At 35.2% G+C, this 17382-nt stretch overlaps 1 protein-coding gene across 5 annotated transcripts in view; it reads right to left on the bottom strand.

Annotated features, from left to right (window-relative positions):
• SLC41A2 (solute carrier family 41 member 2) overlaps positions 1 to 17382 on the bottom strand; it is a 119688-nt gene that overhangs the window by 49309 nt on the left and 52997 nt on the right. For all 5 annotated transcript variants that reach the window (XM_053585763.1, XM_053585764.1, XM_053585762.1 and 2 more), the window contains exons 7-8: positions 6382 to 6529; positions 1725 to 1804 (exon numbers count right to left, since the gene is read on the bottom strand). In XM_053585763.1, coding sequence (XP_053441738.1) covers positions 1725 to 1804; positions 6382 to 6529 — 228 coding nt within the window. The remainder of the gene's footprint in view (positions 1 to 1724; positions 1805 to 6381; positions 6530 to 17382) is intronic.

Here is a 17382-nt window from a genome sequence, read left to right as displayed (position 1 = left end):
TAAAAGGGTTGTGATAGTTTTAGTTTCTTTCTGAAATGTTGTTCAATACAACTCTAACAGTCATACACCATATTTATGCTAATGAATCCATCCATTAATATTCACAAAAGAAGATTTGAACAGGTGGAAAGAAAGCAGTAGTCATTCAACGGAGTGAACATTAGATGATCTTTGTAGGGACAATAAAAGAATCTAGTTAGAATGATGAAGGAAAAAGTTGCGCGTGTCTGTTGAAATATCAAGTCCAAAAGCACAGAAAGGGCTTGTAAGCGAGGCAGACTTCAAACTTGATTTGATCGACGAGAATAAACAACTATTAAGTTCATCAACTTCAGATGAACAGGGTGTCCATAAAGTTCATGTGCACTTTAAAATAGCCAACTATTTCTGGACACCTTGTAAAACCATGTTTACGGAAGAGTAGTCTGTTGGTGATATTTAATCTGCATTGAACAGAGACTGAGTGAAGAAGGCCACTATTACTCGAGTGGGTGGCTAAAGTGAGACAAACTACAAGGGAGAGATGCTTTTACATAAATCTGTGAATGAACAAATGAATTGTGTTAAAGGGCAAAAAGACAATGTTTGGTCATTTTCCAGTTGAGGAGTATGAAGGACCAGGTTGGTTCCACAATTCTAAGGGTGAGTAATGGAGAGACTGTTGGCACCAGGAAAACCGGGAGGGAGACCTATAGAGGACACTTGCTCACGGGCATTCTAAAGGTAGACAAAAGCAAAAATGTGCAGTAGAAATATGAAATTCAATTATAGAGAGCTTGCCTTAATATTTTATTTTACACAAATATATCAAAGTAGCTTATATTGAATATGTAGTATATCCTGTAACATGTTGTTCCCCAAAACAATTACTTCTTTAATTATGTTGGTCTAGGGCAGTGATTTTCAACTGGTGTGCCATGAGAGGATCGTAGGTGCAACACAGAAAGTTTTACAGATCATTTATTAATTATTTTCAAAAGAAGCTCAAAGCACAGTTAAGTATATTCTTTTGTTTACTTTTTTTTAATCAACATAATTTAAGTATGCACGCAAGTTTAAGTATAGGTTGAAGTGTGCTGTGAAATGAGACAGTTCGAAAAACACTGGTCAAGGCTATACTAAAATCCAATTTAATAACAACCATCCCTAAATCCAGTAGTAATGGGTTAAAATTATCTTATTAAATGTATTTCATACAGAAATCCCTGTGAGCTTAAGTACCATAATTCCCATTTTATAGATAAGAAAATATATATAGCAGATTTTAAAGGGATCAGCAGAGGACTAATAGATTTTTTTTTTTTTTTTTTTTTATTGTTGGGGATTCATTGAGGGTACAATAAGCCAGGTTACACTGATATCTAACTTCTTCAGGAAATTGACAAAAGCAACAAAAAAACAACATAAGATAGTTGGTAAGCCCAAAGGAAATGATGAGCCAAATCTGAAACATCAAATTTTGCTATACTAACTTTAAGGAGGGTATGCTTGATTTTGAAACTAACAGCACAGCTGATAAGATTAAGACATAGTTCTTCCAAAAATTTGTTCTACATCCTGAGATCAAGGAATGTAACTTCCGCTATGAGCAACAACTTGGGGTTGGAGAAGGAATGGATGGGAAGGGAGGGTACACCTCTTAAAATCCAAGCCCTAAGATTCCATTAGTACTTAGAGCATACAAAGATAAGATATTATCGTGAAACAGTATATGTAATTCTTACCATTAATAACTGGTGTGTAAACAACAATCCCAACCAAGTTTGGGTCAGATACAGTTGTATCCAGAATAAGGCCCCCAATGCTGAAAGATATAAAATTATATCAATTAGGGAAAAGGAAAGGCAATGTACTTGAAGTTCTTCCGTACTTACAGATACTCCTACTTTTTTAAATAACTATACATTTTAAATATAGAATAAAAGGAAAAATAATGTCAACAGGAAAATGTTGAAAATAAAACATGGCATAAGTTATAGCCTCAAATGTCAGGACGCTGATCTCTAAGATACACTACTTATAAAAAGAAAAATCATATGCCTTAAATGCATTAAAATGTCTACTTCTTGGGAGTAAGACTGACAAGGAACTGATAGTCATTTTATATCATTCTGTGCTTATTAATTTTTTAAAAAGTATATCATGTATTGCTCTTAAAATTTTAAAAATAATTTTAAAAACAATATCTTTTCATATCTGAGGTAAGCAAGGCATTAAATGGATGGTGTTTGTTGTGTTAAAACTAGACATAACTAGGATGTATCTTATCATTCATAAATTAAAATAATAAATTCTGTTTTAGCCACAGAAGAAGCTGATTTTGAGAATAGAAAGAAGTCCAGAAAAATAATGTACAGTTATATATTGGAAAACCTCAATGTTCTGACAACATTTGGAGATTTTTAAGAAGTCTCCAAAACCACAATCAATTGGTTAACTTCAATATCTTGGTCCATATATTATAAAATATTGCTAGTCACAATATTTCCTGGGATCTTGTTGCCTAAACCTTCTAGAAAAATGCAATCCACATTACAGCAAAATGAACCACATGCTGTCACAGAATGGGACTAACTGTCAAAATACCAGATCAAGTATTCTTACTACCTGATAATTAACATTAAGAAATTATCAAATTGTTATTTTAATTCTTTAGTAAAATAAATAAATTATGACTTGATACACCTAAACTGTAGGAGTTCCCATTCAAAGTTATACGATAGAGCAAAAAATAGTTCTTAGATATGTTTTAATATTTTAAGTCCTAATTAAAAGAAATAAAATACGTTATTTTAAGAACAGATTAGTTTAACATAAACACCTGGTAAAAAGAGATTTTAAAATATTTGTGTTACCCAGGCAATAAAATTTATTATAGAAAAAATTAGTAAATATAAGCAAAAAAGAAAAATCAACCGTAGTTAAATCATTTGGATTTATACTGTTAGTATGTTGGTACAAACCCTTCCAGATATTTTCTTTTACTTACATATATTTTTATTATTTATTTTATTTTGCTTTTTAAAATTTATTATTTAAAAAACTTTTTTAGAGACAGGGCCCCATTGTCACCCAGACTGTTATGCAGTGGCACCATCACAATTCACTACAACCTCCAACCCCTGGGCTCAAGTGATCCTCCCACCTTACCCTCCAGAGTAACTGGGACTACCAGTGTGTGACATCATGCCCAGCTAAGTTTTAATTGTTTTTATTTTTGTAGAAACAGGGTCTCGCTATGTGCCCAGGCTGGTCTCAAATTCCTAGCCTCAAGCAATCCTCCTGTGTTGGCCTCTGACAGTACTAGGCATAAGCCACCACATCTGGTCTTATTTATTTATTTCAACTTACAAATCACATATATTTATTGTGTACAACATGATGTTTTGAAATGTGTATACATTGTGGAGTGGCTAACTCAAGCTAATTAACACATCATTTCTTCACATACTTTGTTTTCTGGGTGAGAACACTTAAAATCCACACTCTTAGTAATTCTCGTTGTTATTAACTATAGTGACTGGGTTGTACAGCAGATCTCTTGGACTTACTCCTCTGGTCTAAGTGAAATCTTTTATCCATTGACCAATATCTCCCTAATTCTACCACCAGACATTTTTACATATGTACGTATTTAGAAATAAAAACTGGATTAACCTGGAAAAGTAGTTTTCTTTGCTTTTATTTTATTTTTATAAAATACATGTGCATTATTGAAAAACTACCATAAAGCTTATAATAAAGTAATAGTTCCTAGCCCCACTCCTCGATCTTTCTTTCTACCAGGAATTCTTTTCAATTCCTTTAGCTGTTTCTTCTGGCATTTAATTCTAGATTTCTAAATAACAAGCTTACACTGCTATTTTTTTTCATTTTTAACTTTAGACATTTACCTAATGACTTCCCGCTATGGCAGATGAGGATTTAGTCTTTCTTACACTTCCCTCCGCACTTTGATTCCTTCATAAATCCCTTCCTCCCCCTCATCCTGACAATCTGGTTACAATCTGTGGTGAAAACTTAAGGTTGACTTTATTATGACAATGGAATCATTATTCATAGCTGAGCACGAAGCGTGTTATTGGATATCTTTACTTGTACTTTTTGCTTTGCCTCAAATTTTTCTTCACTTTTTAGGTACCTATTACTAATTCAACCTCAAATGTGTGACAAAGTTAATGAAATGCCAATCGATGCAGTCATCAGGTACCTAATCAATTCCACTTTTGTTTTTTCCTTAACAACATCCCTCCCTAAGCCCACTGCCCTCTTGCCAATCCGGACAGCTGCTCTCTAGGCTTCATACACAGCTTCCCTTCCATCTCCTTCTCAGAACTTGGTCAATCTCCCTCTCGGACCAAATCCCAATATTTCATAGGATTCTGTTGCCTGAATCTTCCAGGAAAAAGCAATTATATTACGGAAAAATATTTATTTTTTCTTTTTTCTTTCTTTCTTTCTTCTTTTTTATTTTTATTTTTATTTTTATTTTTTGAGACAGAGTCTCACTTTGTTGCCCAGGTAGAGTGCTGTGACATCATAGCTCACAGAGAACTCAAACTTTTGGGCTCAAGCAATCCATCTGCCTCAGCCTCCCAAGTAGCTGGGACTACAGGCACCCACCACAATACCCAGCTAGTTTTAGAGATGGGAGTCTTGCTCTTGCTCAGGCTGGTCTCAAACTCCTGAGCTCAAGCAACCCATCTGCCTCGGCCTTGTCAGAGTGCTGGGATCACAGGCGTGAGCCACCACACCCGGCCTCAGAATGGATTTCTTCATTCCTGTGTCTTCTTCTTTCTTGATTTATTCTTCATTTTGATATATAACATCTCCTATCAGCTTTATCCCAAATAGTCCCTCCTGCTCTAATTTATTGTACTGGGGGTTAAAGTGGGCTCTTTCAATCTGGAAACCCATGTTCTTCAGTTCTGGAGAATTTTCCTGTATTATTTCTTTGTATAGTTTCTTCTGTTCCTACATTATGAATGCGGTAGCTTCTCTTATTTCTCTGAGCATACTGATAGTTATTTGAGATTTATCAACTATCTCCTCATTTTAAGTACCATTCTTTGGCCTGTCTTTCCTGTTAGAGGCCTGGTGACCCCTTACTGGCTGCTCCTCTTTAAGGGGCACTGCAAAGTGTACATGGCGGAGTCTGACAACAACTGAGCCTCACCGAAGAACAATCAGGTGGATTTGCAGTTCTTTCATTAACAGACCCAGAAAGCTCAGTATCTGCAGATCTGTTCTTTTGTGCTAAATTCCCCTGGGGGAGTTATCTAATTTTCTACCTGGAAGTATGCCAACATTCTATGAACAGAAAAAAGGAAGTGTTCGGTGTGGAAACTTTCACCTAGTCTTCCTATTTTTCATACAGTGTTTAATCCACGCTCACCTGTGCAGGTGCTTCTGAATCTACAACCTCTCTGATTTAGCCTCTCCAGAGTTTATTCCTATCTTCTGCAAGAGTAGGAGGGGGGCAGTCATGAAGGTGTTCAAGCTAGAGAAGGGTTATTAGGATCGAACTGCTCCTTACCTAAACTTTCCACAAATTTTTATTTCAGCCTTCAGAAGTAATTAGTGCCTCTAATTCCTCTGCCCTTCTGCGTTTCTGAGGCTCTTATCAGCTAGCTTCTGATAGGCAATTCAGCTTTTTCCCTTCTGCTCACTCAGTTAACAACTCTGTATCTGATTCTCATCTTCCTAACTTTGTTGAGTCACTCACCTGCGATCCTCTTTGCTCTCCTGTCTTTGTGGTTTTATGGCTTTCTTTACTCTTTTATTGTCATTTTAGTAGTTTCAGAAAGAAAGAAGATAAATGTGTCTTAATCTAGGATGTTTAATAAGAAATTCCTACTCTTTTCTAGGCTTCTCTTTTCACATCTTTCCACAGCAATGAAACATTACAGTGTTATCTTTAGTGGCTAATATTCCATTTTGTGACTATGACACCATTTATTTGATCACTACTTGAATGCTAGACCTTAAGTTATTTTAATTTTTGTTATCAAAACTTCACTGTGATAAGAATGCAACTAAATTTTTTTTGTGTGTATATCCTTAATAATGTCTTTAAGTTTGTTAGAATCTTAGATGTGGAAGAAGTCAAATAGTATCTACATTTCTAAGTATCTACATTTCAATAGTATCTACATTTCTGACAAACACCTTTCAGTTTTACTCAACAGTCAGGCAAGGCTATGTTTGGAGAAAAGTTTGAAACCGGAAGATTCTATGTATCTGTTAATTTCAATAACTCCAGTCACTTAGATCCTTTATTGGGAGAATAATGAATTGGATAAATAAAAAATAGGCAATTTATTCGTTTTACTATGCACATACATGCATATAGAACACACACACACATATTTTAATACTGACCTACTAATAACCATAGCTGTTATGACGGGCTCCCAGCCTGAGTGGAGAACTGTCCTTGTGGCTGGATGTTTGGCAGCTATTATAATCCAGATAGGAGTTAGAGCCAAGAAAAAGACACCAACTAATGGAGAAATGTAGTAATAGGTCTCTAAAATTAAAAAGAGAGAGGGACAATTCAATCTCACATCTATGTACCAAATCTAAATTACCAGAACATACAATACTATTAAACATATTAACATGCTATATATATATATATATTTTTTTTTTTTTTTTGAGACAGAGTCTCACTCTGTTCCTCTGGCTAGAGTGCCATGGAATCATAGCTCAGAGCAACTTCAAACTCTTGGCTCAAGTGATCCCCTTGCCTTAGCCTCTTGAGTAGCTAGGACTACAGGAACCCACCACAATACCCGGCTAGTTTTTCTATTTTTAGCAAAGACAGGGTCTCGCTCTTGCTCAGGAAACTTCTGAGCTCAAGCAATCTACCCACCCCAGCCTCCCAGAGTGCTAGGATTACAGGTGTGAGACACGGTGCCCAGCCTCATGCTATGTATGTATTTTTAATAAATTTCAAGCATATTTGGAACTTTAGAAAAGGTAAAAATATTAAATAATATAACTGAAAACTAATACATTGTTCCACAAACATTTATGGAAATACCTTCCTGGGAATAGCAATAATCATAATAATGGTAAGAACGACAATAGTAAAAATAGCTAACATTTACTTGACTCCTATTATTTACCAAGGACTAAGCTAAATGCTTTACATTCATCACCTCACTGAAGTGTCCCCATCAGTGTAAGGTAGATACTCTCATTTCTATTTTATGAGGAAACTGAGACTTAGGAGCTTAGAAGCTTAAGAATGCAATGAGGAAGCAGGGAGAGCTGAGAGAAAATGACGTATCTGATACCAAAGTTACTGCTCTTAACTCTACGTTATTAACAGCAAGTCTAGGGGAACACTGGGTTTTTTTCCTACAAGGCTCTTTATAGTCCATGAAATACTGGCCATCAATTGATAATAGAATGAAATAAAATGAAAATCTAGGTTTAATAAAGTTAAGCAGATTTCTTCACTGCAGAACTATTCAGAATCTTCAATACGCAAGAAGGAATACAGTACACTATACCAACCATAATTTGGCCAGACCACCTAGTTTTCACATCTGGGTCCAACCTACCTTGGATACAAAATTTAACTTCATTGCATTTCAATTACCTTGTCTATACAATGGTAATAATAGTACCATCTCATGTATTTATTGTGAATCTTAAGAGAGTTGACACATGTAAGCATTCACCCTGACACCTAGCTAACATTTATTGAACACCTGCTATCATTATTATTATCATCATTGTTGTCACCACCATTATTATTATTTTGCCATCTGGGAGACAGTGGACTATCAGGTTGCCAGGACTTGGTTATACCTCTCTCTGCTAGATTGTCACAACTAGTCATTCCCTCCTCATCCTTGGTCGGCTTTCCTATAGGAAGAGTCAACTCTCTGCCTCCATGATTGTGGGTGTGGCCATTTGTCTTGCTTTGTAAACAGGATGCAAGTCATCCCTAAACAAAATGTTAAGTGTGCTTTCAGAAATGACTAGAAGATTTACGTGTGTGCACGTGAGTATTTGTATCTCAACGATTTTCAGACACTGGACACAGGCATGGCAAGACTGAGTCCTGAGAGAAAGGAAAGAAATGAGATGATCCCTGCGACAGACCCCGCTTTCTGAATAAAGGCAGATAGCCCACAGCCTGGGGAGAACTCTGGCAGAGTGAGGCTGAGGCAGCAGGAATTTATAGGGGAGAACACTAAAGAGCAGGAAGCTATCAACAGAGAACTTGAGCACTGAACGCTAAGCCATGCATGTTTAGGGTGAACACAAGGCTGGGTCAAGAACAACCCGGGAGAAATTCAAGAGTCTACATAGGGCTGGAAATCATTCGAGATCTAACTCCTTAAAGAGGAGAGGCCTCTTTGGATACCAAGAGCTCTCAATAGAGACTCAAGAAGGGTCACATCTTAGTAGCAGGTTAGCGCTAGAGTAATGTCTGTTCTGGATTCTGTCCAGTAAAGCTTCAAGTCAAGCCTTATAAAGTTCAGGCTAATCCACAAATAACTGCCTAGAACAGTGGTTCTCAAAATTCCTAATGCCACAACCCTTTAATACAGTTCCTCATGTTGTGGTGACCCCCAACCATAGGTATTAAAGGGTCGCGGCATTAGGAAGGTTGAGAACCACTGGCCTAGAAGAACAAAATCCAACATTATGTAAGGCAAAACAAAGCAAGCAAGCATTCAACAATATTACATTCTAACCAAAAATTATTTTTAAGAGTTTGGAATAATGTTTGGTCCCATTTACGTACTTATTTAAATACCCTGAGAGATTCTATTTACTTTAGAATCTACTTACTTCTATTTAGACATTTCACTTAGATCACACAAGTTTCCAAATACTTAAAGCAATCTTTATAATGCTAAAAAAATGAAATGAATAAATATGGTGATGCTTAAGTTTTTATAAATAATCATACAATGTGTATGAATTTGGTAAGATTTCTACTTAACAATCACAATAATTAATTATAAATCTAAAAACTGAATTTAAAAATGAGTATACAAAATAAATATGTATTACCTCTTTAGTTAGTTTAATTCTCAAATATTTTTATACTTAATTCTAAATCTCCCTAGGGTTAACACTGCACATCTCTTATTGAAACAGTTATATCATCCTGAAGCATTTTTGGTGATATCACTTTAGCTGATCAAAGTTTTATTATTATGAGAGATTGTAGCTAGGACATACCTGAAATCTTCTCACTGACTGTAATATTTATTTTGTATAATAAGGACTTCATAATTTAAAGACAGCATTGATCTCACAGTTCATGTAGCCTACAGCCTTAGATTACTTAATGTAAGTTAAATGTTACTTAATTTTTCCAATATGACACAGAATTCTTATCTTTGATCGAATTTTATATTTCTTTAGCTTCTGAAGATATTAAAAGATCTTCTCACCTGTGACTAAAGATGCTTGAACTAGATTGAAACTCAAATTTTTATTTTTCCCATCAGGAAGGAAAAAACAATTATTATAGATATTAAAATCATATCTAAATAAATTTTATTTCCATGGATTCGTCTGGATTTGTCATCATTTCTTTAAAATAATTATACTACCAAAATTTATTTTTATATTTTCTTCCATTTAAAGGAATATGACTACTGCTACATTTAGTGTCATTTTCTTCATGACTTTTTAAGATTAAAAAAACCCTTTATTTGTTGAATGGATTCCCAGTTCTCCTTGTAAGCCATTAGATAATGATAAATAACATCCCAGTTAGGAAGCATTCCAATCTCCTAAAGTAATTAAGGTTGCCAACAATCTCTTAATTGGACCAAAAAGAAAACTAAAAGCATTGAAACACACTAAACAAAATGAAAAGAACCATTCTGCTAAGTCAGACCATCTTAGTATTTATCCTCCTGTCGAGAGAGGAGCACCAGACTAGGCTTTAAAGAAATTATCAATCTCTGGAAGGACATCTGCAGTTGAAAAAAGCACCCGCCACCCCAACCCCAGAGGCATTGCCCTGGATTTCAAAGAGGAGGAAAATTTCTCAAGAAAGAAAGTAAAAATGAGTGGGAAATTCCTCAAAAATGTAAACAGAGTTTAACCTGACCCACATGACCCCCAAAATTCTAACTCCCAGATTTATACACAAAAGAAAACAAATATTTACATTAAAAACTCATACAAGAATGTTCATAACAGCGTTATTCATAATGTCCCAGGCATGGAAGCAAACTAAATGTCTACCAAATGGTGAATGGATAAACAAAATGTGACATATCCACCAACGAAATGCCTATTACTCAGCCTTATTACTAACCCATATGATGGAATATTATTAAGCTCTTAAGATGACTCAGTACTGGCTCAGCACCTGTAGCATTGTGGTTATGGGGCCAGCCACATATGGGGCTGGTTTTGGTTCAAAACCAGCCTGGGCCAGCTAAACAATGACAAGTGCAACAAAAAACAACCTGGCCTTGTGGCGGGTGCTTGTAGTCCCAGCTACTTGGGAAGCTGAGGCAAGAGAACTCTTAAGCCCAAGAGTTTGAAGTTGCTGTGAGCTGTGATGCCATAGCACTCCACCAAGGGCAACACAGTAAGACTCTGTCTAAAAAAAAAAAGATGACTCAGGACTGATTCATGCTGCAACGTGGATGATCCTTGAAAATATCATGCTGAGTGAAAGAAGCCCGACACAAGAGGTCACACATTGTATGAGTCCATTTATGTGAAATGCCCAGAATAGGCAAATCTAAAAGGATAGAAAGTAGATTAGTGGTACCAGGGGCTGAGGGAGGGTGGAAAGAGGAGTGCCTACTAAAATGGACAGGGTTTCTTTTGGGGATGCTGAAAATGTTCTGGAATTAGAATCATGCTGATGGTTGTGCAATATTATGAATATAGCAGAAACTGCTCAATTGTATATTTTTAAAAGGTGAACTGCATGGTATATGGATTATACCCAAGTTTTTTAAAAAAATCTAAAAATGAAAGAAAAAGGAGGTGGGACTATAGTCTTCAAAAATCTCAGTGACATCAAAGGCAATATTCATACAAATGAAGAGAGAAAACAGAAGACAAGTAAATGGAGTAAAATGTTAACATTAGGAGAATCTAGATAAAGGGTATGTAGGTATTTTATGTGCTGTTTTAACTTTTGCAACTATTCTGTAAGTATAAAATTATTTATGATTACATTTTATAAACATTTAAAAAAAGTGGGAAAACCATGATAAAACCAAACTACCAAATGATTTACTGAAATGTATTCTATTTCAATTTCCTGCCAAATCCAACATGTCCATTCCCTCAAAATTAGATGTAGTCATGTAAGATCCCCCTAATTTATCCCTGGAGAAATTCTAATCTGATTTTGATAGCAAGGGAAAATTACTAATAAAGAAAAAAAGGAAGATGCTACAAACATGCCTCTTCTTGGGATATGTTGGTGTTTTATAATGTTGTAAAATTAAAGAATTACCTTTAGAAAACCACTAATGACACAATCAGCAAGAGAAAATGGTCAATTAAAGCCAACCACGAACTTCTGCATTAATGTTAAAATGTAACATAATGTCTTTCTTCTAAATGAAACACATTTGGAAGATCCTGTTTAAAATAATATTTTGTACTAAAATCTGCACATATCGTCTTGGGCATTGTGGTAAGGCTGAATAATGGCCCACATTAATATTTACATCTTTATCCCCACAACTTGCGACTATATACAGCAAAAGGGGCTTTGCAGATGTGATTAAGTCAAGGAATCTGAGATGTGAATATTACCCGGGATTATTTGAGGGAGCCCTAAATGTAACCACATGCCTCATAAGAGGGAGGCCAGAGAAGATCTGGCTACAGAAGAGGAAGAGGCAACGTGACCACAGAAACAGAGACTGGAGTAATGTGGCAACAAGCCAAGGAACGCTGGCAGCCACCAGCAAATGAAAGAAGCAAGGAACAAATTCTCCCCTGAAATCTCCAGGAAGAACCAGCCCTGACACACCTTGGTTTTAGCTCTAATATAACTCATTTTTGACTCCTGGCCTCCAGAGCTGTAAGAAAATATATTTCTATTATTTTAAGTCAAATGGCTTATGGTAATTTGTTACAGCAGCAAATACAGGTATATATATTTAAAACTTTTTGGAATTTTAAACCTAATAAATGCCCATATACATTAGTTCTGATTCCATGATATAAGCAAACTACAGAAAAGTAAAGATGAATGCATCTCGAGTGGTTCAAATAGCTCTGATTCTACCCAACTGTCAAACATAACTATTAACACCATCTTTTGTGATTTGTGGGTTTCACCTTTTCTAAGGGTGACCTTTTCCAACTACTATTAATATTATTTAATTAATAGCATTCTCATCCCAAATTCTTCTGAACGATAAAGCTTTTACGAGTGATGATTTTTATACCTTAGCTGTTTCTGTGTGAAGAACGAAGCAACGGGCTGTGTAAGTTGCAAACAATTATTTTTCTAAATGCCCTTTAATAACCACCAGAATTTTCGTCAGGAGCTGATATTCTTAGAAATCACTCCACAGTGCTAACAATTTCCCAAGTATAGTGACATTCAAGATAAATTTAGATTCTACTCATGTCACCGCTTTTAAGCAGTGATGTTCTAGAATGCCCTGTGAATAACCAAGGCAGCTTCCCTGCCCGTCCCCACAGGAGTGAAGTAACCTGAGGCTGAGTGCTCGTGCCCTGGTATCTTTAACTAAGCCATCTTTTAAAGTTAACCTTGAAGAGTGAAAAATCAATCAACATTTTGCTTTTCAGATCTTGCCTAAGAAGAGAATCTAATATTTTTCTCACATCACTAAATATCAGGTACATGTAAGAATTACATAACCATGTAATTATAAACACTCGAGAAGAAGTTTTTGAAATCCTCTTGAATTTATGCAAATAAAAGGGGGAAAGGGCAATATATTCTAGTGAATGGCCCAATCCTTTTAGTAGCTTTAAAAGATTACTATATGTTTAAACATTACTATATGAGTATATAAATGCCCTTATATTTTCTCTGCAAGCCACACAAAAGTATATTATTATCCTGAGCTTAGATTACTAATCTAAATTATTTTCTTTTCTATTTCATTTGAAATATAGATCTTTTGTAGCCATATGTTACCACTTTTATTTTTCTTCAGTGGCTAATTTCTAGATACCTTCTGCTAAGGCAAGATACCCTTCCAATATTTCTCTAATACCACTTCCTCATCAAAAGGATTTCTTGGTTACAATTTATTGTATTGTTAGACCAAACTATGAGGGCTATCTTGTTTTATATGCACATGATACTTTCTGAATAATTTCTAATCACATTAATTAGAGTGCTTTCAAAAGGAATAAAGTATTTGATGAGGTGCTACTTGTTAAACATCCATTATACACGGCACTATAGGGTGCCACAGAAAAATTAAATAAGTGAAAATAATAACAGTTTCGTTTTCAAGAAGCTTAGACCTTCATAAGGGACGGTACTACATTTACTAAAAACTATAATGACTGGCCAAACATAAAGAATGTCCTAAGAGAAGTGTCAGTGAAGTACCACAGGAATTCAGAGGAGAGGAAAAGATCACCTAAGATCAGGAAAATCTATCAATTTAGACTTAATACCTGAGAAGGATTCTGAGTGGCCTTGATGAGAAGAAGAGATGAACTCTGAGAGGGGAATGATGTAAGAAAGAAGAAAAAATTAAAGTTGGAGTAAAAGATGCAGGAAAGATAGCTGGGCACAGTGGCATGTGCTAGTCCCAGCTGCTCAGAAGGATGAGCTCCTTATACAGTTTGGATATTAACCCTTCATCAGATATATGGTCCACAAGTATCTTCTCCCCATCCACAGGCTGCCTTTTGTTTCTTTTGCTGTGCAGAAACTTTTTAGTTTGATGTAGTCTCACTTGCTTGCTTTTGCTTTTGTTGCCTGAGTTTTTCTATTGTTTTTGTCTTTTTTTTTTTTTTCTAAAGTTGCCTGAGTTTTTAATGTGATATCTAAAATATCATTGTCAAGGAGCTTTTCTCTTAAGTTTTCTTTATAACTTCAGGTCTTATGTTTAGGCCTTTATTCCATTTTTAGTTGATTTTTGTGTGTGGTATAAGATAAGGGATCTAGTTTCAACATCCATTTTGCATGTGGATTTTCAGTTTTCCCAGCACCTTTTATTGAAGAGACTGTTCTTTCTCCATTGTATCTTCTTGGCGCCCTTGTTAAAAATTAGCTGACTGTAGGCGCTTGAGTTTACTTCTGGGTTCTCTATTCTATTCCACTGATTTATGTGTCTATTTTTATACCAGTACCACACTGTTTTGATTACTGTAGGTTTGTGATACAATTTGAAATCAGGAAGTGTGATGCCTCTAACTTTTTTTATCTTTCTCAAGACTGCTTTGGCTATTCAGGCTCTTCTGCAGTTCCACATATATTTTTAGATTCTTTTTTCTACTTCTACAAAGCTTGTCACTAGAATTTTTAGAGACTGCATTGAATTGTATATCACTTCGAGTACTATGAGCATCTTAATACTAATTCTTCCATTCAATGAATGTAGGATATCTTTCCATTTATTTGTGTTCTTCTCAATTTCTTTCATTAATATTTTAAAGTTTTATTACAGACATAATTTGATTAAATTTACTCCTAAGTATTTAACTTATCACACTGTGGTGTATCACATTGATCAACTTACATATATATATAATTACTATAATTATATATAATTATTTTATATATAATCACAGATATATAATTACTCTTGTATATATATTATATACTTACTTTAAGTTTGAGATGTGTACTACATTTTGTTGGGGTTTTTTGCCCAATAGATTTAGAGGTACATGGATGAACTGTATAGAGGTGATGTCTACATTTTTAGTGAACTTGTCACCCAAATAGTATACATTGCACCTATGGGTAGTTTTTCTTCCCTCACTTTCCTCTCAACCTCCTCTCCTCCTTTATTTGCATATGTTAAACCAAACTTGGTCTGAGGGATGAATCCCACATAGTCAAAATGTATATTTTTGATATATTGTTGAATTCAGTTTGCTAGCATTTAATTGAGCATTTTTACAGCTATGTTCACCAGAGATATTGGCCTATAGTTTTCTTGTGGTGTCTTTGTCTGGCTTTGGTTTCAGGATGATGCTCAGGCCTCAGAAAATGAGTTTGAAAGTATTCCCTCTAGTTCTGTTCTTTTGGAAGAGTTTAAGAAGGACTGGTACTAATTGGGTGTTTGGTAGAATTCAGCCATGAAGCCATCTGCCTCTGGGCTTTTCTTTGTTGTGAGGTTTTTAGTTACTACTTCTATTTCTCCATTTTTTAGTGGTCTGTGCAGACTTCCTATTTCCTCCTGATTTGATTTTAGTAGGTGTATATTTCTAAAAATGTATTTCCTCTAGGTTATCTAATTTGTTGACATAACATTGTTCATAACAGTGGCCTCATAATCTTTTATTATTTCTGAGGCATCCATTGTAATGTCTCTACTTTCATTTCTGATTTTATTTGCGTCTTCTCTCTTTTCTTGGTTAGCCTAAGCCAGGGGTGCCCAATCTTTTTTCTCTGCCAGTACATTGGAAGAATAAGAGTTGTCTTAGGCCACACGTTAAATACACAAACACTAAGGAAAGCTAATTAGCAAAAGAAAGGTCTGTGCATACTTTTTCTTTTTTTTGAGATAGAGTATCACTTTGTCGCCCTTGGTAGAGTGCCATGGCATCATAGCTTACAGTAACCTCAAACTTGTGGGCTCAAGTGATTCTCTTGTGTCAGTCTCCCAAGTAGCTGGGACTATAGGTGTCCGCCACCATGCCCAGCTATTTTTTTAGAGATGGCGTCTCACACTTTCTCAGGCTGGTCTTAAACCTGTGAGCTCAGGCAATCCATCCACTACAGCCTCCCAGAGTACTAGGATTACAGGCATGAGCCACTAATGCCTGGCTGTGTGCATACTTTTTGTGATATCCAAAAGTACAGATAAGAAATAAAAAGTCCTCATAAATTCAGCAAATGCCCCAGGGGCTGCAAGTTGGACACTCCTAGTCTAAGGCTTTGTCTATTTCATTTTTGCATAAAAATAGCTCTTAGTTATGTTGAGATATTCTTTAGTTTTCCTATACTCTAGTCTATTTATTTCTGCTCTGATCTTTATTATTTCCTTCCTTCTGGTAACTTTGGGTTCAATTCTAATTCCCTGAGGTATTACATTGGGTTTAGATCTTTCTTCTTTCTAAATGTAGGCACTTATTGCTATAAACTTCATTCTTAGAACTGCTTTTTCTGCATCCCTTATGTTTTGGTATATTGTGTTTACATTTTCTTCTTTGACCTACTGGTTATTCAGGAGTATGTTGTTTAATTTCCATATATTTGTGAACTTTCTGGTTTTCTTCCTATTATTGATTTCTAGTTTCATACCATTGTAGTCAGAAAAAGATACTTGATGTGATTTCAGTCTTCTTAGATTTCAATCTCCTTCTTCAATCTTCTTAAATTCTTCTTTGTTAAGACTTGTCTTGTGGCCTAATGTGATATATTCTGGATAATGTGAGCTTGAAAGGAATGTGTATCCTGCTGCCATTTAATAAAATATTTTGTGTATATCTATTAAGTCCTTTTGATCTAAAGTGTAGCCCAAGTCCAACGTTTCCTTATTGATTTTTTGTCTGGAAGATCTATCCATTGCTTAAAGTGGGGTATTAAAGTCCCCTCCTATTATTATGTGGCTGTCTATTTCTCCCTTCTGATCTGTTAATAATTGCCTCATATATTAGGTGCTCCAATGTATGCATATATATTTACAATTGTTTTGTCTTCTTGATGAATTGATCCTATGAGACTTTATGTCTAATTCTTTGAGAGACATGTAACACATGGCCTCTATAAATCAAAGCCTATAGCTACCATAATATTTCTTTTTTCTCTCTTAAGACTGCTAAGTGTTTTCAATATAGTTCAGGAATTTGTTTCCAAGAGCCAGGCTTCTCAGCAGGATGAACCAGGTCTTGAAATTTAAATATGCCTCTTTCTCATCTTTGTATTCAGAATAAAAATATAAGGCATCCAAATGCTGATCTTATGAGGCCCCCTAGTGCCCAAAATACAGACACATTAGCAGCCTACACACATGCTCCAGAAGCATTAACTATAGAATCGATTTGTAGCCCAGTAAACAATATCCTTAGGGGAATAAATGATACAGATGAAATATAAAAGATCCTATTTTAAATAATTCATCTGGAATTACTTTGAGCCAACTTTCAGAAGACAAAAGCCTAGAAAATCCTAAGCAATATTTAATAATAACATTACTTTTCAGAATTATGGTTTGTGATAGTCACATTCTATTGCACACTTTTATTTCTTGACCC

Source organism: Nycticebus coucang, chromosome 3, assembly GCF_027406575.1.
Source record: "Nycticebus coucang isolate mNycCou1 chromosome 3, mNycCou1.pri, whole genome shotgun sequence".
Lineage (NCBI taxonomy): Eukaryota > Metazoa > Chordata > Mammalia > Primates > Lorisidae > Nycticebus > Nycticebus coucang.
The sequence above is the reverse complement of the archived record's forward strand: the minus strand, read 5'-3'. Positions and strand labels throughout refer to the sequence as shown.